General features: G+C 46.8%; 1 protein-coding gene across 1 annotated transcript; it reads left to right on the forward strand.

The window, feature by feature from the left end:
* Positions 1–19,973: 19,973 nt before the first annotated feature.
* On the forward strand, positions 19,974–22,169 carry LOC142583557 (short transient receptor potential channel 4-like). Its single transcript, XM_075694044.1, has one exon. The coding sequence runs from the start codon at positions 19,974–19,976 to the stop codon at positions 22,167–22,169; it is 2,196 nt and encodes a 731-aa protein (XP_075550159.1).
* Positions 22,170–22,480: the final 311 nt, after the last annotated feature.

Consider the following 22,480-nt stretch of genomic DNA (forward strand, 5'->3'; position numbering starts at 1 on the left):
AGTAAGTATTAAATTTATTTCATTTCTTGTTTCAACATTATGGCTTTTCCCAGGTCCACTTTCTGTTGCTGCGCTTCCTGAAGAAGGTATTCATTATTCGCAGCTTAGTCCTTTTCGCGAATTCTACACACATCTCTCCTGTTGCGTTCCTAGAATCTATGCCGTAGTTGCCAATTGCTTGTTCACCAGCCTGCTTTTCCGCACTTAGGCATTGAAGTCGCCCATGACTGCAATATACTGAGTTGGCGCCTCTGGCATCGCTAATTCAACGTCTTCATAGAACTGTTCTATTCATCGTCATCGTGACTGGAGGTTGGAGCGTAGACTTGTACTACCTTTATTCTATACCTCCTATTTAGTTCTATTACGACGACTGATACCCCCTCGTTAAGGCTGAAGAATTCCTCAATGTTGCCCGCTATGTCCTTATGGATTAGGAATCGTACCTCGCATTGCTTCTTTTTCGGGAGTCCTCTTTAGCAGAGGACGTGACCGTTAGTCAGCAATGTATAAGCCTCGCCAGCAGTTCTAACCTCACTATGGCCAATGATATCCCAAACAATGCCTGATAGTTCGTCAAAGATTCCTGTCAGAGTCTTTGTCTTACCAAGCTAGCTTGACGTCATCGTCTCAAGTGTCGTTAGATTTACACATATGCCAGGTTCGCTTAAAAAAGAAGAACGTTATTAGGTAAGTTAAGGCATCAACGCATCAATGTCATTTCTCGTGCCCGTGAGGCACAGTTGTGAGAAAACTTACCAAGCAAATTTTTCAGTGGCTACCGAGTCACTGTGGTTATGAACGTACAGATCAAGCTATCCAAGTTGCCCATGTAGATGACCACAGCTTCTCGATCCTGTTTTCTTGGACAGACACTGCGAGGTAGCTCCGCATGCTCTTTTGGTATGGTACGGTATGGTATTCCTTATGCGATGGCGCACACCCACTGTGGGGGATTGGCCAAGATTTGGATGAAATTAGGCTATCTTTATTAAAAACTGAAAATGGTAAAGGTAACTGGAGGAAATGAACAAAAATAAAATGCCTAAGAATTCAAGACAATCTCTTTGTAGCTGGGTTCAAAAAGTCTTGAGTAATTGTATATCTCCTGAATCTAGTAGTCGTCAGGTAAGCTATTGTAGGAAGTAATGGTAATACAGGGCCACTGAGGGCCGCTCTCGCGAGACTGTCAGCCATTTCGTTCATGAATAATCTTTTATGCCCAGGCACCCAAAGCAATCTAATTAAATTTATGTGGGCAGGCACTAGAAAATGAAATGTACGTAAAAGTTTAGTGACACCATTTGCTGTGAGCGAGGAACATAAGGATAAAGAATCTGTTATAATTACTACCGCCAATGTTGACAAATTTAGTTTGCGTAAGGCTAGGACCACAGCTAGAAATTCAGCCAAAAATACGGAATAAAAGTCCGGAATCCTGATTGCAAATGACCAGTTTAGAGCTGGAGAGAAAATGCCAATGCCAGATTTTTCTTCACACTGTGAGGCGTCTGTCGCAATGACCGTACTTATAGATAAACTCAATAAATGGTCCTGTAATAGGCCGTTTAATATATTATAAGAGAGATGTTTTGCATTATTTGGGTAGATGTCATCATATATAATTTGTAGGTTCTCTCGCACATCACAAATAAGCGGTACCTCCCAGAGACGTACATTTAAGGGATTTATCAATGTTTGTACGAAGACCACCTGTGGTGTATGAAAACGATGCCAGTGTACTCCGAAGAAAAGTGCAGGCTGGGAAATAAATATTTCAATCTTGTAATAGGGGATTCATACAATTTCAAGACTGCACCGTCAGTAACCGAAATCTACACAATATTGAGGGCAACCTGTCTTCTTGGTGTAACATGTTATTGGCAACACATTTCGGTAATCCGCAACACAGTCGCAGGGCTTCCCGCTCAAGTAGAACAAGGGGACGTAATTTATAAGCTGGGGCACCAGAAAATAAAACACATCCAAATTCTAAAATGGGCCGCACATACATTTTGTATATCATTAAAAGTGGATCTCTCCGCATTCCGGACCGACTATTGCACAGCTTACGTAGCATACCAACTGCTCGTACTCCTTTTTTAACGATATGGTCAATATGGCCGAGCCAGTTGAGGGAACCGTCATATACTACACCTAAGTATTTCACCGACTACACTTGAGGTATAGTCTCGAGGCGATAGGATATCGATATATTAACGGGAGTGTTAAGAGGGAAAACCAATATCGAGGATTTGCTAACGTTAAGTGAAAGGCGAATTTTGTTTAACCAGGTTTCTATGGCGTTGAGGTAGTTTTGTAGTTGATAACAGAGAGAGTGAATATCACTGTCTGATGCGAAGAAAGCAATGTCATCCGCGTATACGTATGTTTGTACATCTTAATGAAGAGGAATGGAACACATCAGAATATTAAATAGTAATGGTGAAGTGACAGCTCCTTGAGGAACACCTCGTGATTGATTATATGTACTCGAGGAAACGCCTCTCAGACTGCAGTAAAATGTTCTTCCATTTAAAAATTCACTAATCCAGTTTGAAAAATAATTTGGAATCTCTAAATTTCGCAATATATCTAATAAAATTAAGTGTTCTACACTGTCGTAAGCTTTGGAAATGTCTAATGTCACAAGAGCACCTATTTGCCTCTGTCGCCGTGCTAATTTTATTCTACTTTTTAGGTCCACGTGAGCATGCCAAATTGAACATGATGGTCGGAATCCAATTTGGCAGGGGCTAAGCAAGTCCTTGTTCTGTATAAATTTAATCATGCGGGCATATAGAATTCTTTCAATTAATTTAACCAAATTTGAAGTTAGCGCAATTGGCCTAATGTTATCTATTGTATATCCTTCCCCATGATTTTTAAGAATAGGGATGATTTTAGCAATTTTCCACGCAGACGGAATCCATGAGAAGCGAATTGAGTAATTTACAATAGCTAAAAGGTCATCAGGAGCTTCCTTAAATAAAATTCTGATCATAGTAGATGTTACCCCATCCACACCGGGAGCTGAATCTGGAAGTCGCTCCACGATTTCAGCCAATTCTAACATGGAGATTTCTGTAAAATCATCTGATGCCCTTCGTAAGCGAGAACCACGTGGCAAGACAGAAGAAAATCTTATTTCTAATCCCTTCGCGATTTCTTCTAGTGATTGTTTCATTTCATCGCTACTTAAGATTATAGAGTCAAGATTAATTTGATGCGGAAGAATCTTTCTACCGCGGAGAAAACGGAACAATGCACGCTTATTTTTATTGTTAGATAAGAAATCAAAATGCTTACAGTCGAATTCATCTTTGGCTTTAGAAACTGTATGTTTAAAGACAGCTCGAAAAAATTTATAGTCACTCCAATTGTGGGGACTCTGGTTATGCAATAATTTTTTCCAAGCAGCTTTTCTCTTTCTGTAGTCTCGGGTGCATTCTTCATTCCACCAAGGACTGTAAGAATTTCTGTTATTTAATGCAATCTCAAATTGAGCCTTTTTTTGAGAACTTTCCAAAGCGGAACAGATAATCGTGGTTTTTTGTTCTGTAGGCGCATCAGACAGAGATGAAAGAACATTTCGTAAGCATTTTTTAAAAATGTTGTAATTGATGAAGGTTCGAACCTGATCAGTTATAAATGTTACCGGACGTGCAACGTCAAATACTATTGGAAGGTGATCACTGCTTGTCAAACAATCAATAGTCGACCAAGAAGTTACGGAGAGACTCGGGCCAGAGAATGTAAGATCTAGTGAAGAGTAAGATCGGCCTCTAACAAACGTAATAGATCCGGAGTTTACACACGTGAGGCGATTGTCCAACGACCAGTTCCACAATCGGGTGCCACATATATCTGTTCTTAAACCCCATGAGATATGGTGAGAATTGAAATCACCTGAGATTACAATGTCACGTCCACAAGAGTTAATAACACTATCCAGTGTGCTAGTGTCCTGTACGCCAGATGGAAAATATGCATTAACTATGGAAAAAGGACAACATCCCGGGAGAGCCAATTTTATAGCTAGGATTTCACACTCTGGAGTAGAAACTTGAAATGAAATTTTAGCCTTATGGCAAATTTTAGATGAAAGAAGTGTAAGTAACCCGCCACCTCTTGTACGACGGTCTAATCGAAATGACCTGTAGAATTTCAGTTGAAAAGATTTCTCAGGTTTTAGCCACGTTTCTTGTAACATAATTAAATCAGGATTAAGTTGAGAAGTTAAACAAGTTAAATCTACTGATGCAGAATATAAAGAGCGGCAGTTCCACTGAAGCACTTTTAGTGATCCTATTTTTTGGAAAGTGCCGCAGTCGAAACTGCCTTCTGCAGAATGTTATCCTTTAGCACAACACTAGACTGACTTTTCTTCGCTTTTGAGTGAGGACCGGGGGAGGAGTCTTCACTAATAGACGACATGGTTCTTTTATATGCTCGAGCATTTTGTTCTACCTCTGTCATCTCCAAATCTGTATTAATCAGATTACAAGTTGTAGGGCCCGCAGAAGAGGGATTTGAAAGTCCAATATCATTATTGCAAGGATTGGCGTCTGATCTTTCATGGTTAGTTTGGTGCTCAGGATCAACTGTTTGCGTTGGTACAGGAGCTGGGCAGGTAGTTTGCATCGAATGAGATAAATGACTAGAAACGGCTTGTGAGATACATTTACCAAGGCTCATTGCCAACCTTTCCATAGCTTTTGTTACTGCCTTTTCCACAGCGGCCTCTATAGTTGCAGTAAGTGATCGGTCCGTTGTAAGACTTTGTCTACCTATTATCCCCGCATAGCCAGATGACCATTCTTTCACTATGTCTATGGCCTCCATCCTTGAGCAGCGTCGACGATCAATTATTTCAATCACCTGTAACTATTGAGCCTTAACAGAACAGTTTAAATAATTGGCTGGATGATTTCCATCACAGAGACAGCATCGCTCTTCTTGGGCATTACAATCACTTTGAGCGTGTTCTCCCCCACATGCGCAACAACGTTGTCTTGATTTACACCCTGCCATACTATGGCCGTATCGCCAGCAATTGCGGCATTGAATCGGACGCGACGCCAGGGGTTCAACTCTGAACATAAGGGGCCACACCTTTAGCTCTGACGGGCAGGAAGTTCCAGCAACAGTCGCAATCACTGATTCTGTTGGGACCCGCTTATTGTCTACCACTCGAGTGCATCGGTAAGCAGCAATTACTCCAGACCCAGACAATCTCTCAAGTGTTTCAGCGGGAGAAAGGTCAGCATCGACACCTCTGACTATTCCCTTAGTGCAGGCGAGGTGAGCAGGGATGAAGGCACTCACCGGTAATGACGCGAATGACGAGCACTTTAGCAAATCCGCGACACAGGACTGGTCTGGCGATCGACACACGATACCTCCGCGACCGAACTACCTCACTTCCGTGATGGTCTGGTATGAAGAGGTAGCAGCTTGCAGGGATTTCTGGATCGCCTGGGGGTTGGTCAGACGTATAAAGCCTCCATTTGAAGGAACCAGAGCCACCGGGATGTTGCTCACACCACTGCGGATGAACAAATCGAGAGGTAATTCATCCGTTGGAATAGAGGCCGCCCATGGGGACAAACCCTTGCCTGGGGAGTTTTTGGACATCAGCCTAGGAAGAAGGTGGCGTTAGAATTAGTGAGAGCTCAAGAAATAAGATTAGTACAGCCTAATATCACCCAAAACCTGGCCAAGTGACAGAAGCCGCAGCCACCAGCGCAGTACAGCTACTGCTTTCGGACTCATAGGACCACGTAGCAGACACAGCCTTAACCATGCCGTCGTTAGCTAAGAGAATAGGGGACCTATTCTGTGGCATCCGTATTGGCGGCTCTTCTGACTCACTCAACTATACTTTGGTTGATTCATTGAATGGTTGATCGAGTGTGTTTAATGTCCTCAGCAATGCAGGGACTACAAGTGACGCTTTATTGGAGAGCTTTGGATGAATTCGCCGCACTGGGGCTCTTTGACATTCACTGTGTTTCCTCTTCATCTCTCTTTCTGTATCTATAGCTTATTGAGAATCATCATCCTTTACTCATGCGATTCCACCAATATTGTATTATTGCTAGTACTGCTAGTACTAACATTTAACTGACCTGTGCAGGTTCTGCTTTGATACTTTGACATACTTCCAACCCAATAGTCACAGTACTATATTTGAATTACTCCAGCGCAGGAAGAATAGTAAGGGATGACCATTCTTAAATTGTCGAAGTTTTTAAAGATCGCCTTTTTAAAGGTAACACACATCCTACAGCTGGATTATTTAGAGACTTGTACATTGCTTGCACGAGAAATCATAACACATGTTTAACTAATGAACGAAAGTTTAGTCATTACCTTCTTCATAAATTACTTTACAGCGCATATCACAATTTGCAAATTGTGGCTAGCGAGCTTGCGAGGCGTGGAATGAATTTCCAGAATGACACCAATTTGGAGATATGCGCCATCAAACTCGCCTTAAAAATGCACTGTTCCACTTAATTGTTTAAGAAAAGGTTATTTAATGCATTGCAGCACAAAACCAAATATAACGCTCATTTAGTTCGTCCCACCAATTTGGGAAATAATATCTAGAAACTGCTGTCATCCTGGACATTCGTTACAGGTGGATACGTCTTGAAAACTCACCGTCTACAATTCGTAAATTGCAATATGTGCCATAATATAATTAGTTAAAATGGTGATTTTTAAATTTTTAGTAATTAGGTGAATATATGCGTTGATTTGTCGTTCCAGTAATGTCTAACCCTTAGAACAATCCAGCTCGAAGTCAACAATTATGCTATCTGACACAGGCGATATTTAAAAATTCCGTAAAACTTAAATATATTCACCGCGTTGAAGGCACCCACCTACATACTGTTACCAGACACAGCACCGCGGTGTGGTTTTTACGTTACTGAGATCTTCGCTGGGGATCATGTGATCAGAAGCCAGTGCTCCACTCATAGGACCACGTAGCAGACACAGCCTTAACCATGCCGTCGTTAGCTAAGAGAATAGGGGACCTATTCAGTGGCATCCGTATTGGTGGCTCTTCTGACTCTCTCAACTATACTTTGGTTGATTCATTGAAGGGTTGATCGAGTGTGTTTAATGTCCTCAGCAATGCAGGGACTACAAGTGACGCTTTATTGGAGAGCTTTGGATGAATTCGCCGCACTGGGGCTCTTTGACATTCAAATAAGTTAAAGTGAACGAGCGTTTTTGCATTGCACGTCTATAGCAATACGGTCCCCACGAATTGGGAATCAAGCCAGCCACTTCCTGCTTTTCAGCAGAGCGTCATAGCCACCGAGCTACAATGCTGGCTGACGCTTCCCCGTATTCTATAAACAGACAGGGTAACCGGAAAGCTAGATAAGTTAAGGGGATGGTCTACGTTCTCTGCCACGTGTTTGGGTACACGGTGTTTAGATGATGGCGTGAACGACTGATGCCGTGCGTTGCAGTATACGACCGGAATAATTCTGTAGGACATGTAGATTCGAACACAGATCCCGCTGTGGAACGTGTAAAGATAGCGTATATACACAACGTGGCTGGTCGCCTGAAGCTAAGATGGCGTTTTACTTTTCGGCTATAGTGAAGCGTTGTAGAAACCAGAGAGCCGTAAAATTTTATTGCTAGCTCGGAGTACCGGCCGCCAAATCTTACATGTTCATATTTTTTTATATTTATGCGTACGGCTCAGCCTCCCGTCACGATGCCGCTAAAAGCTGTATGAAACCTATAGTCATGCCAAGTATACTTGATTCGACTATACTATACAAGTATACTTGATATGACTACAGGTTTCTTTTCCTAATCAATCTTTATTTTTTAATAAGATTTATTTTTCGTTAATCGTACAGTTTTTGGCATCTTTAAACAGGAGCACATGTGAACAAAGTTTCGCCAGTAGCGATCTTTTTGTTCCAACTCCAAGCACTACGCGCCACCTTTTATTGCCATACCATTTATATGGACACTCTAGGCGCATTTCCGCCGTTGGCGTCGCCGTGAGGTTCCGCACGAGTGAAAGCGTGTGAGGGTGAGCCCGCGAACGCGGTGCAATCTCGCGTGCGCGAGAAAGGAACTCGGCCCAGATGCGTGCCCTCTCCTGTGGCGTGCGAGGCAGCGGGGTCAGGCGAGGGAGGAGGGGGTTCTTCTCCGGCGGCTGCTAGGGTGCCGCGGTGTCCTCCTCGCCCGCAGCTCCATACAGAGTGGACACAACCACGGCGTCTACTACGGCGTTGGCCACGCGAATCGCGGAAGCCGTAGTAGAGACTTTTGGCGGACACCGTAGGGACACGTTGCCGGCGTTCGTGTGTCTTGTGACGTGGACAAAGTGCGCGCCCGCGCGGGCCTCATCTTCAAAGCGTTCTGCAATGTTTGCAGAGTGTGCGTAGCACCGGTAGCTTCGTATACGCTGTGCTTTTGACGTTTCGTTCGCGTTGAAGCGCCAGATGACACCGAGGTCAATTGGCTCGCTGCTGCTGCTGCGATTGCCAACTCCAGCGTTTTCGCAGACAGTTTCCGCTGCCATCGAGCGAGATGCGTTCATGTTTATACCTGTGCACGCGTGACACCGTGCTGGTTAGTTAAAATACGTTGACGGCCTAGTCGATATGTCTCCAATATAGAATGTGTAACCGCGACTGAACAGCTGCTTCGGCTCATCAACGCCTTTGTGCTGTGTCACTTCACCTACACGGTGGCCATGCACAATTGGCTCAGAGCCGAGCGGGAAAAGCTTAATGCCCTCATTCGAAAATTCTTCAAGAGAGCCCTCGGGCTGCCCGTCAGAACGCATACAGATGACCTCCTTCGGCTCGGCATACACAACACCATGGAGGAGATGGCCGAGGCTCAGGAACGGGCCCAGCTAACTCGGCTGTCTACCACGCCGGCCGGCAGGCGTATCCTCGAGGAGATCGGATTCACACCAACCAAGAACTTGGCTGAAGACACCCAAATCCCCAGAGAAATAGGGGAGAAGATCGTGGTCGCCCCTTTGCCCCGCAACGTTCATCCCGTTCACAACGCAGGTCGTCGCAAGGCAAGAGCATTTAATATGCTAAAGCAAATAAACAAAGACAAAACCGCAGCAAGCTTCGTGGACGCAGCTGCATACCGAGACGGCAAGGATTTTGCGGTTTCCGTCATTGACACGCTGGGCAAAGTCATCAACTGTGCTTCCGTCCGGACGACGAACCCAGAGGTGGCCGAGCAAGTGGCCATTGCACTCGCCATGCAAGACGGTCGGAGAGACAGGGTGTATAACGATTCGAAAGCCGCCATCAGGGCATTCCAGAAAGGCCGGGTAGCCCGGCAGGTAGTTCACATTCTGAAAGGCGCCAAACAGGGCAACACCTCCATGCACTCGATCCTTTGGTTCCCTGCACACGTCGGGGCGATTGAGGGGGTTCCTCTGAACCTCAACGAGTCTGCCCACGAGGCTGCGCGTGGCTTTACCGACCGCGCTGCCCTCGGATCGGGCGACTCTCTCCCCGGACACAGAGACGCTCCTCTCACACACAACGAAATCACGAAATTCTTTTACTTAGAGAGAAGGGTTTTCCCCCGCCTCACTCCAAGCTAAGCAGGCCGCAGGCGGTCGCACTAAGACTTCTGCAAACGAACTCGTACCCAAATCCGGCGTCCCTTAATAGCATATATCCAGAGATTTATCCAAATTGCTCTTGCGTGGCCTGTGGTGAGGTAGCTACGTTGCCTCATATGCTCTGGGAGTGCGGGTCGCTGGGCCGAAGTTCACCAAGGAAGAGTGGGACGCGCTCCTGCGAAGTCCTCTCTTTGAGGATCAAATCCTGGCCGTCCAGCGCGCCCGCGATCGGGCCGGCAGACTAGATCTGTCAGTCCCGTCGTGGGATTAGCCGGGTGCGCGTTTTATCGCGCTTTGCTGGACCAAATAAACGTTTATTCACTCACTCACTCACTCACAAAAAGACAGAGCTGTCTCTGTGTGTCCCTCGTTGAGCCACACTTACACATTTCATCATTGTTAATTTAGTTAGTAAGCGAATGTTTAGAAGTTTATACGGCGATTAAAACTACTATCCTTGCTTCCTACAGCTATCTACTAATTTGATATCGCAATCGGTGCTTCGCCTTCCTGGCGGAACTGCGATTTCTTTTCTTTTCTTTTTTTTGTGTGTGCGCGCTTTCTTTTCTATCATCATGTGTACTTACTAACGCGTCGAACTTTCTTTTCTCGTGAAACTTACACGTAACTTTCGCTGTCTGTCACTGTAAATGATAATTTCTTTTACTTTTTAATCACTCGGTTATAATCACATCCGCGCGCAATAGAAATCGCAGGCTGCTCATATTTCGGCGCACTTTAGTTTTACTTTTTTGCCGGCGCTTGTTTTTATCGGACTATCAGTGTCATAGTTAACCCTTGGCGCAAAACACGCCTATACATAATCCGAAACTGCTCGAAGGCTGTCACGAACACAATAGCGTAGGCGCCCATACGATCACATTGTAGTACATTATCGAATGTACGCGAGCGCGAGCGAAAACAATGTAATGTACCATGAGCCACGTATAAATAACGGACGACCCCCAAGTTCAGATTCCGCCACGCACCACCGTGTTTCGTGGCAATTGTGGTGATCTCTCTGAGTGCTGCTTTCGTTTCTGGACACAAGTTCGCCCAAGAAAGAGTAAGAGTTTTTAACCTCTCAACGCTTGGAAAGATTTGTCGTTCTTCAGCGTCGACACCACGCGCCAATAATATGTGACATGTCGACAAAACACACACAAAAAAAAAATACGTCTGATTTCCCCGTGTTTCTCGGATGACAAAAGGAGGAAACAACGCGGCTCCACGTCGGCGAAATTATCGTGAACTTACCGCAACTGAGGGCACGCTATAGGAAAACCAGAGAACTTGACTCAATCAGTACCGATGGGGAAGGAACTGAGGTTCGTATGAGTCAAAAGCCGCAGCGAAGGGCCGCACACAGAGAACTCAGAAACGCAGGAGGCCAAGCAAATTGGAAAAGGAAGCAGCCGTCAACTGAGTGACGCCGGTAAGCGAACCATAAATATCCGAACAGGGGTGTTGGGGAGGAGGGTGGGTGAACTGTTTATTTTCCCGCACACGCGCACCCAGTGCTCCAATTTGGAAAATTGACGCGAGCTGCCTTCTAGAGTTGTTTTTGTCATTTTTTTTATTCCATCTGTCTTTCCTTCTGTGCGATATCCATGTCGCGTCGGTGTCGGAAACAAGGTTTGAGCGGCGTTTCGCTATTTATTTGCCGTTAAAAGGAAGAAGAGCAAAAAAGAAGGGTAGGCGGGCGTAGCGCTTTTGGCGACACTTTTATGTATCCGTGGCAAACAAGAAATAAGTAAATAAATACAGAGGGTGAGTTACTGCTCTCATCTTCGGGGCACGGAAGCACACTGGCGTGAAAGAGTCAGAGGAAATTGCGGCCAGACACCCAATCAGTGGGAGCAGTGCGACCTTAAATTCTCTAAAAGGCGAAGGACAGCTCTACGCTCAAATCAGATTGGAAAATGGATTCAGTAAACACGAACTTCTTATCCTTTTATGTTGCAAAAAAAAGAAAGACAAAAGAAACGATCGAGTACTTTAACGTGAACATTTACATTTTGTGAACTGCTCAGGCACATTTGTTTTTGTGTACGTATGTTGTCTCTGTGTGTTAAAACTGTTGTCCCTATAATTATTTCTTTATTCTTTGCTTGAAACGCTTTTCGAGCGCATCTATGAATAATCTATGAATAAAGAGGAATAGCTGGCACTGTTTACCTGGCGTCATCCGAGACGATCAGCTCTGGGCCGTCCAGCAGGTCCTCGAGGCGCTCGAAAGGCACGGACCCAGCGAGCCGGCAACGGCGAGCGGAGACCCGCGCCGAGTAACGGCAACTTCGAGGATGACGTAGGCCCTCGTCGGGGCGCGCGAGCTCCCAACTGCAGGCATAAATAAAGTTTCTCCAATCTAATCCAATGGCGTCATCGCATCCTTGAGCACAAATAATAATGAAAACGGGAAAGACCACCTAAGCCAAATAAACAACGACAACAACAACAAACACTTCAAAGGGATAAAAGAGAGAGGGTGTCAATGTAATTACTACAGCTTGGTCACATAAATCTATCATAAATATAACTAGAGAAATGATAACCGAACGATGGTCATTACAACGGCGTTGAGAATGGGCAAGAAAGACAACTGTTCGCTTTTGCTGCTGTCACCAGCGTGCGGTGATCTCAGCTGCATTATTAAAGTACCAGTGTCTCGGTAAGATTTGCTCTTGAGTGAGTTGGTTAACATCCACAGATTAGATTATGATCGCCAAAGAACAACGCTCACACGGACTTACCCGCGCCTTGTATCACCCACAGATGTGAGTTTCGGTTGCCTGAGATTAAGAGTGCAGGTAATGGAAAGACAGGTCCACAAGACTACAGAATGTTTACAGGTTATAGACAACAGGAGACTATACATATATATATATATATATATATATACATATATATATATATATATATATATATATATATATATGAGAGAGATCAAACAATGAAGCCGATGAAAGCATCGGGGTATTAGCTGTGGTTGAAACTGAAATCTAGTAAACAATCAAGAAAATGAAAATAAAAGTGGATAAGAAGGTAACTTGCCGCTGATGGCAGCGGAACCAACGCACGAGTAATGCGGTGGTTGGGGGTTTGGTTCCCACCGACGGCTAGTTATCTTTCCGTCTCCTACCCTTTACCTAACGTGCACCTAAGCTTAGTGGCATATTCAAATGATCATTTCAGTGTGCTCTGGACGCACATAAAAAAACCGTGAAAGACAGCTACTAAGCTTCACTTTGAGCATAAGTGTGCTCAAATATTGGTAATAAAGCTACATAAGCTCTATTTTATCGCACTGAACCTTGCAATATTGTTCTAAATCCTTTTCGCAAAACCATTGTGGGAGTGATAGAGAGCCGCGAGAGGACCAGCCGAACGACACGTAACTGTTTTTTTTTTGTTACTGGTTCGCTTTTCTTTTCTTTTTTTTGCGATGACGACTTGTCTTAAGACAAGTCGTCATTGTTTTGCATGTGTACTCTGAAGGCCTGTGTTGTGTATGAATTCAAGCAGTGTTTTGTGGTATCTATAGCGGTGGAAAGGTTGCAGTAGTAGGCGGCGGCGTTCTAGTTGCAAGCATTTGTCAGGTCCATGCTAAGTGGTAGGGGACAGTAGGAACACGTTACACCCACTAGGAGAGTGCGACCAGTTGTGTGTACAGCATGACAGTCGGCGTAAGGGCCTGTTAAGCGCAACTTTCTCTTTCCCAGTAATGTGACCGTGGAAGGAGTAGACAGACAGTGGGATAAGAGGGCGTAGCATTAGTAAGCGAGAGCTTTTGCATTCCACCCTATTATTCATCAGAATGTGGCCACTGTGGCCGGACGGTGAACCCTCGACTTCTTTCTCAGTACAGCAGACAGCAGAACGCCACTGCAGTCAGTAACACCTGAGTCGTAATGTACACGCTAGCGTCAAATCTAGACGACTTTTGATCAGTAAACACTCCTTTTCGGGGAACCTACAGCTTTACTGTTCAACCGTCGCCCGAGTAAAGGTTCGTTGGTGTCACTACTCCTATGATGGCGACTTTCGTCGAGCAGCGGAACACAATGGCGAGAGTCAGCTAAAATTGCTCTCCCTGAAAGTGATTTGAAGACCTTGAACTGAACGAGGATTCGAGAGATCAATATGTATGCAAATTAAACGACGTGCTGAAGGAGCGAACTGGCAAGCTTCCGTTCCGTTCATTGCCCAAAGTTCAAAGGGAAGCGGTTACCTCGTCGAGATTGAAGTTGGAAAATGTTCTCACTATTTGTCTGTGCGCAGTATGACTTCAGTTCTTTGCTGCTTTGATGAGATAAAGTGAACTCTGTCGATGCGGAACCACGAATTAAAGAATGCTCAAGAGCGCAGGAACATTAATACTCCTCGCTCATGCATTGCTTCTTGACTCGGAAGTTCACGTAAACGTCACAGTTTTATACCTAAGGTTAGTTCCCGCAAGGTATGCGATCGTTATACGTCGCAGACTCAAACACAGATGCGGGTAAACAAAGTCCTATCAGTAGTTTAGTCTTGATTCTACCAGCTACACATGTGTATAATTTTGCAGGTACAGGAAGTTGTGAAGAACATAGCTAAATCTCAAAGAGGGAAGAGCATTGTGAATAGTTGTTTTATTTACTTGATGAACCTTTACGAAAACATGGCCCACCGAAAAGAACATGAATGTAAAAAAGAAGTTGATTGTAAATGATTTCGAACTCAGTGACGATTAATCTTCGTTAGCGGGCCGGAATCGTCTTGCTGAGAAACGCCAAGAAAGCGTAGGAAGAAAAATAAAAACAAATCGCAGGTTTGCGCTTTGTTCTTGTTTTTTTATTGTATTGATTGTATTGTATTGATGCAAGCACTCCTTACCAGTCGAATAACATACGGCACGCCCTTCCTCACGCTGAAGAATGCAGAGGTAGCGAAAATTGCCATTCAAATACGCAAAGCCATCAAAATTGCCCTGGGCCTACCATCTACGGCTTTGACTAGGAGACATCTCAAGATGGGCGTACACAACACCTGGCAAAAACTAGCTGAAGCTCATAAAGCCAGTCAATTAGAACGACTAAAGCTCACGCCCAACGGAAGATCAGTGCTGCAACAGCTGAGCTACGTTGAAACCTTTATAGCCATCACGGACCGAAAAGAAAGAATTCCTTCAAACCTCCGCGAATCCTTGTGCATAGCCCCGATTCCACGTAACATGCACCCCACGTACCACAAGGAAAGAAGGCAAGCCCGAGTGGATGCTCTACGGCGAAAACACAGGCAAGATCCGCACGCCAGATACACCGACGCACACACATACCCACAAGGAAACGCTTACGCTCTGAGCGTCGTAGATTCTCAGGGCAGAGAGCTAGCGTCTGCCACAGTCCGTGCACAAAACCCTGAGACTGCAGAAGAGACGGTGATTGCCCTAGCAACTACCGCGTGCATGGACGCAGCTGTCGTTTTCTCCGATTCTGAAGCAGCTGTCAGGAACTACACTAAGGGTCGCGTGTCGACAGAAGCACTGAAGATATTGACGCACCGCAGCACTCCGATCCCCTACACCTGCGTGACATGGGTTCCTGGGCACGAGGGGCTGGAGGGGAATGAAGCGGCACACGCCGCGACCCGAGGCCACACCAGCCGGGCCAGCCCTTCCTACTCTCGAGACGCCCGGTCTGCGTCAGCGGGGGCTGAGACCGTACCCATCACCTACTCAGGGATCCTTCAACATCACAGGCTGGAACGCGGGCTGTGCCCACCACCTTACCCAAAGCTCAACAAAGAAGAAAGCACTACACTCAGAAGACTACAGAGTAATACTTACACCCACGGAATCCTCAAGCATAGACTATACCCAACGCTACAAGGATACCACTGCCCAATGTGAGGCGTACCGGACGCCTTAGCGCACCTAATCCTCGAATGTCCATGGCATCTAGACAAAGACGTATTGTCCTCACTGAAAGACTGTTGTAATGCCAGACAAGAAGGCGAAGACCTCATAGAAACGTGGGAGGCCAAGCTCGTCTCCGAGAACCTGGAACAAACAACAACGACGCCTCGTAGCCGGGGCCAAGGAGACAGCGAAGGCCAGAGGGTTCCTGGAATGAGGAGACCTCCCACCTAAATTAGAACTGGGGCTTATCCCGAGATACTGTTTCAAAAATAAACATTTATTCCCCCTCCTACTCCTTTGTTCTATTCGAGATAAGTTCGCTTCTATTGGCGCAGCATACTGGCATATGAACAAGTCCAACAGTTTCTTCAAATTGTTTTGTTTCACGGAACTGTTCTCGCACATTCGATTGAGTCCGGTTGATAAGACACAGGGCTCGTGCATATCCACCAGCATGTTTCAGTGGTGCACGACATAGCAAAGGACGAAGGCATATGGGACTGTACCAAAAAGAACGACTCGATAAAGAAGGTGCTAAGTCGCGTGGTGAGGTATACTTCTTCCTTGCTGCATGCATTCGCAATTGCACCTTTGTGTGGCTGAGATTGCATCCAAACTATAATTCCGCGCATCCCTCTACTGGAGGCTCGCAGGAGCCACGAAGAGCGAGAACGGAAACAGTCAAGGTGGACCAGCGCAATCAATTCCCCGAAGCGTCCCCTGAGATGTAGTGCTCTTCCTTTTTCTGCGCCGATGCCGCATACCATGCATGCGCCGTCGCTGCTGCTGCCGACAACGTAGTCGTCGTCGTCGTCCGGAGAAGTTCCGCCTCATGAATTTGTGAAATGCCTCGCAGGGATAAAATTTTAATTAAGCTCCGAGATGTGTGCGTGCGTGTGTGCGCCCGCCCGGGGTGCGCTGTCTCCTAGATAAATGCTGGGGGCGTGCAGCAGAAATTTGAAAATCAATACTCGCAACGGGCGGATTCGTCTCGCATCGCGTCGCTCATTACTTTCATCGCTTGCGGGACGCTCCCCTCTTGCGAGCGCTCCTCCTCCCCCGCCTCCTCTCAGCCCCATCGCCCTCCGAACTCCACTTCATCCTTCAGAGGAACTATAGCCCACAGTTGTTTACCGAACCCGCAGTCGCACAGTCTGGCCTATCAATACAACGCGTACCATTGCAACTGGAACGGAATTCGATGTGACGGAATTTGAAAAAAATGTGTATGAATAGTACGTTTGAGAATCTATTCGCATGTAATCATCGTAGGAACCTGAACGGCTATAAGGGGCGTGTGCTGTATGCGAAAAAAAAAGAGCGTAGTCATTTAGCCATGGTTGAGTATGTGTTATTGTCCGCTCTTAGAAGCACGTGCGCATAAAATTGATTTACGGTCGGCGTTTTCAGCGGACGGGAAGATCTTACGTGTACATAGGACGACTGCCACAGTGTTTGGGGCAAAACGTTTTGCAAATATTTAGAGTGCACGTGATAGAAGTGGCGAACGCACATCGGCGTACACGCACGCACGCACGCCACGGTTAGAAAGGCAGCGTCCCAAAGCTCCGACGTGTATGGCCATGGGACAGTAGCGCGAGGCATGCATGCGTAACCATCAGATGGAAAGCAGGCCATTCCAGATGGAGCACCAAATGACACATTTGGTAAAAGGATACTGTTATGAGCCACCTATTCTGCGGACGAAAAGGTAGACGTTGCTCTGTAGCAGAATAGATGGTGGTCTATCCCCCACAGTGGATTTGTGCCATTAAATAAGGACTCATCGTCGTCGTCGTCGTTGCCGCCATCATCATCATCATCATAACAGGACTAACTGGGCCCCGGCCCGTCATTTTTGTTGTGGTTTCGCCACTGTCTCTCGATGTGTAAACGTTGTATATAAAAAAACTTTTTGACAGCTTCTCGTAATATCTTTTGTGGATGCGTCGGGTACATACGAAGGTCTCCACGGAATTTTGCAGCTGGCATCTTGTGGGCCCCTCGACCATGTCGACTGAGAGGCACATTGGCACACATGGCGCATTCTTCGGTACTTACGACACGGACGCCGAAAACTAGATAACCGAATATGAGTTAACCAGCAAAGGCAGCAGGTGGAACCTAACCATCATTCTGGGTAATGTCATCTGCTATTTTAAGGAAGCGGCCCATGTTCGGTTCCAAACACAAGAGGAAGAATTGGCCAGTTGGCTCAACCGCAGGCGATAACTACTGGCGCTCTTCGGGAAGCCAGTCGGTACCAGCGAGCCGCCACGAAGGAAATTTCCATGCTGGGCCCAAAAATCAACTAAACCGTACGTCGTGTGCATTCAGGACGTATTATCTCTGTGCCGGCGGGTTGACAACCAGATGCTCAAAGCTGACAAATACAGCCATTTTCTTAAAGGCATCGCCAATGACGCCCTTAATTTGTTGCTGTATAAGGAGTGCTGGACCACCAACATCATATAGGAGTACCAACACTTTTAAGAAGTGGAGAGCCATCGCATCACTGAACAATTTGTGCGGCTCCCCAACACAGCCGCCACTTAAACGTGCGAGGACGTTTAGCCACCGGGTACCTAAAATTTTCTGCATCTTGAGATCGAGGAGGCATCTTCGTCTGTTCCTCTGGTCTTCCTTACGACAAGTCCAACCCGGCAGTATTGTTGATTCAAGCCGTTGTACGCAAAGAGGTCGCGAACGCTGGTATTCATCCCGCCTGTAACGCAAGTCTTCCTGCAGTGAGTAATTTCAACTTCCCCGTCCGCAATCTATTTACCCTGCTTACCGCGATCCAAACCAGTGGCGCACGCGTGATGACAGGTCAGTATGCTTCAAATGCAACGTGATACGCCATATTTCCCTTTATTGTCGCTATCGCCGGCGTTCGTCGCCTCGTCCAGCGTGTACATGCCACCCGGAAGACAGTCGGTCCCTCGTCGTTTCATGTTCGCAATGACCCGTCGCACTCTGATGCTTAAGCCCTTACTACACGCTACCACCAGTCGCCGTCTCCGCAGAACTGGCGTTCCCGCTCCCCGCTGCCCCGTGTCGCTCGCCGTAGTCATACTGCGAGCGACACGGCGAGTTCTCCGTCTTCGAAGAACTGACAGTGCAGCTGACACAGGTGATGCGGCATTGGTCAACCAATCCGCACATCATCTGTTGACCTTTACTAGTCGACAAAACACTTCTTTCTCGTTTTCTCAGCAATGTTATTACGGCCGCTACGTCACCTGCGCTTCGCGTTGCTAGTGGCGGTACAGCACGCGTCGTTGGCATGTGCACTGCGCGTGTGAGCTTCGCAGGTCACCAGACCTCAGTTCCGTTCGCCATTGTGCACCAGTGTTCCCGTGACGTCATGCCCGACCATGACTTCCTTAGCAACCGTCCTGCCTTTACCGACCACTCATCTGGCCTTATACAGTCGGAACTCCCTTCTGTACGCGACCACCCTCAACAGGGAGTCGTCACCGCGTTTATGTGTCATCTAGATTGTTACCCTGCGATTGAAGCTAAGCAGCATCGTGTTCAGTCCATACTTGGGAGGAAGCGAGCACCCGAGAACGGCTGTAGCGTTTGTAACCTCTAACAGCTGCGGAATGTTTCTGATTTCCACCTTTAACGACATTCAAGACAGGAGGCAGGAAATGTCCTATTTTCCTACCATAATGTAAGTACTCATTATACGGCACCTTTTAAGAGGAAGCTTTACCTCTAATTAAACTTCAATTTTTCTTTCAAAATACAAGTGTAATGCCTAAAAGCTCTCAGCAGATAATCGCTGAACCAAATTTGTTGAACTTAAGAGAAAGAGCGTAATTGTAGCCGCTTTAGGAAGAAGAATTTTAATTGAAAGGTTCAATTTTTACAAATATTGCCGGAAATCATCAACTTATATACTACCGGATAGATTTTACAAATAGATAACTCGGTACCAATATCGATGTCGCAGTTCTGTAAACGGACGATTTGTGTGTGAGCACCAGAAACTCCTCATTCCTACTCAACATGCTGACTTCTTTTCGTATCTTAGCATTTAAGAAAAATGTATCCTTTAAAACAGTTTGGCGTCAAGCCTAGATGAAATAGCGGGCGTGTCAGAATAGCTGATCAAATGAACAAAAATATTCTATGGTTTCGATGCTGTATTGTCAAAACAGGATTTCACAGGATTATGTCAAACAGGATTTGTGATTTCGGGATATCCGGCTCTGGCGTATTCTACCTTCTCATTCTTCTGCATCTAATTAAAGAAAAGTAGCGTTATCGAACAATATATATGTACACTCTTTCTTCTAATGGAGGTGTTTGTGACCTTCAGACACATCGTCATTGCAAAACCTATGTTTTTGCGAGAAAGAAAAGAAAAAGACGATAGCTGTGGTCCGTGGAAGGAACAGCAAAGAGTGGCAAGCCAAGATGCCTCCGAAAGCCCAGAAGAAGCTGATGCACGCCATCGCCGGCGTGACGGAGACCGAAGATGAAGTCCACATCGTCGCCTCCTCCACGTCCCTCGGTCAGCAGTCGGGAGACACCGTAGAACCTGCCTCGCTTTCGGAACTGGAGCCCGACGAGTTGCGATACTTCGAACTGGTTAAAATGGGGCAGATAACTGACCTGACAACGTTCCTCTCATCTCATCCCAAGCTGAACAAGGACTGTCTCAACTGCCAGGGCTACACGGCGCTGCACGTCGCTGTGCGCCAAAAGGACTTGGCCATGGTTAAATTCCTGGTCCAGAACGGTGTTCGCCTTAAAGATGCGCTGCTTCACGCTGTCGAGACGGGCGACGTGCCGTTGACTGAGTTCCTTGTCACGGAACTAAGTAAGACCGACGCGCAGTGCGAGAAACGGGGATACGCGTCCAGTGCCACGTACACCGCCGACGTGTCACCCATTATTTTGGCCGCGCAGATGGGTCACTGGACGCTGATCCACTTCTTCATCAAACGTGGCAACGTGGTCGAAGCTCCTCACAGGGCTTCTTGCCTCTGCAAAACGTGCATCAAAGCAATGAGGATAGAAGGAGTCAACGTGTCGACGCGCAATCTAAACACGTACAAGGCCATCTGCAATCCGCACTACATGCTGCAGGTGTCGGGAGACCCTTTACTCGATTCCTTCCTCTACGTTCAGAGCATGGCTGAGACGTCCTACGCTGAGGAAGAGTTTCGCAGGGCCTACGACGAGCAAATTGCGAAGCTTCGAACTTTCACCTGCGGTCTGCTCGACCAGTGCCGCACTGTCGAGGAGACCCGCGTACTCCTGGAACGACAGGCGGGACTCGAAGGACGAGTGGCGCATCTTGCGTTTCCACGTGTCATCCTGGCACTGCAGTACAACGAGCGCGAGTTTGTCACGCATTGCCACGTCCAGCAAGTACTTCGCCTCGAGTGGGAAGGAGAGTTTCAGGCCTGGAATCGCCTGCCGTTCGAAGTCAAGCTCTTCCACTTCGTGGTCAGGTTCTTCACGCTGCCCTTTATAGCGGTGTGGATCAAGCTTAAACCGGAATCAGCCACGGCTAAACACTGGTCCAGCCCCGTGAGTAAGTACATGAACCACTTTGCGGCGAGTATCCTTTTTGTCTTCTTCGTCTATCTTCAAATATCGCTCGACAAGTCGAGAACGTCCAGGGGGGCTCCTGGCACTGGCGTCGAGTGGCTTATCGTCATCTGGGTAATGGGCTACGTCTTTGAAGAGATCATACACTGTTATTCCATCGGAGCGTCGCGCTACTTCAGGAACCTGTGGCACTGGTACGATATAACCATGCTCAGCGTATTTATCCTCACTTTCATCTTTTGGATAGTCGCGTGGGCCGAGATGCTGGGAGACCCCAGCGAAGGTACCGTTCCGCCTCGCAAGGACTGGCCCAGCACGGACAGCACCCTGATACACGAGGCCCTGTTCGCGGTGTCCTCGGTGCTGAGCGTGTTCAAGCTGATGTTCTACTTCCAAGAGAGCGCCAAGCTGGGACCGCTTCAAGTCTCCATTACGTCCATGATGGTCGAGATCGTGCGGTTCCTTTTCATCTGCGTCTGCATCATGTTGGCGTTCGCATTCGGGTTGACGCGTATGTACGAGCCTTACCACGGGATGAAGAGGAAGGACAAGGACGGCGACGAAGTCAAGCAGAACCCAGCCTTCACGACGTTCTTGAATTCCATGAAGACGTTGTTCCATCGAATGCTGGGCGTCGCGTCCGAAGATCAGGCCGACGTGGTGGTGGCCAACGCCGACGACGGGTCCATCAATGAGCACAAGTTCACCGAATTTGTGGGCTCCACGATGTACTCCCTCTACCAGGTGCTGATGCTCGTCGCCATGCTGAACTCGCTCATCGCCATCGTGACGGGAACCTTCCAGAAGATAATCGACAACGCCGAGGTCCACTGGAAGTTCTACAGGACGCGGCTCTGGATGCACTACATCAACGAGGCGCTCGTCGTTCCGAGCCCTTTTCTGATCTTTCAGATACCGCTTCTCATAGTGGACGTTGTGAAAAAGAAGAACTTCTGGCCGCAAAGACTCCAACCCACGGTCTCGTACTCGGACGTTATCAACAAAGTGGTACAGCGGTACCTTTGCCACGAGCGCGTCATACTGTACGACTGACCGCATCTTGAGATACATAGATACCTTTAAAAGAGAAGGACAAAATTCAAGCAAATTTTCAAACATAAAACGTAATTTCAAGCAACAAGCGCCATGATTGCTTCTATCGTACAAGTAGTCATGAAAATACTCAATTTAGTCAGCTTTTTCTTTTTTTGCTGGATAGACTGTGCATTTTAACTACGGTTTGGTCAAATGTAAGCTTGAGAAAGTGCAAAATTCGAAAGAGAGTGCTATTCGATGCATCTGCACGCATGAAACAAAGACAGGCTTCTGATATGCATCAGGATCACCTGCTTCGTAAACCGGCT

Source organism: Dermacentor variabilis, chromosome 5, assembly GCF_050947875.1.
Source record: "Dermacentor variabilis isolate Ectoservices chromosome 5, ASM5094787v1, whole genome shotgun sequence".
Classification (NCBI taxonomy): Eukaryota; Metazoa; Arthropoda; class Arachnida; order Ixodida; family Ixodidae; genus Dermacentor; species Dermacentor variabilis.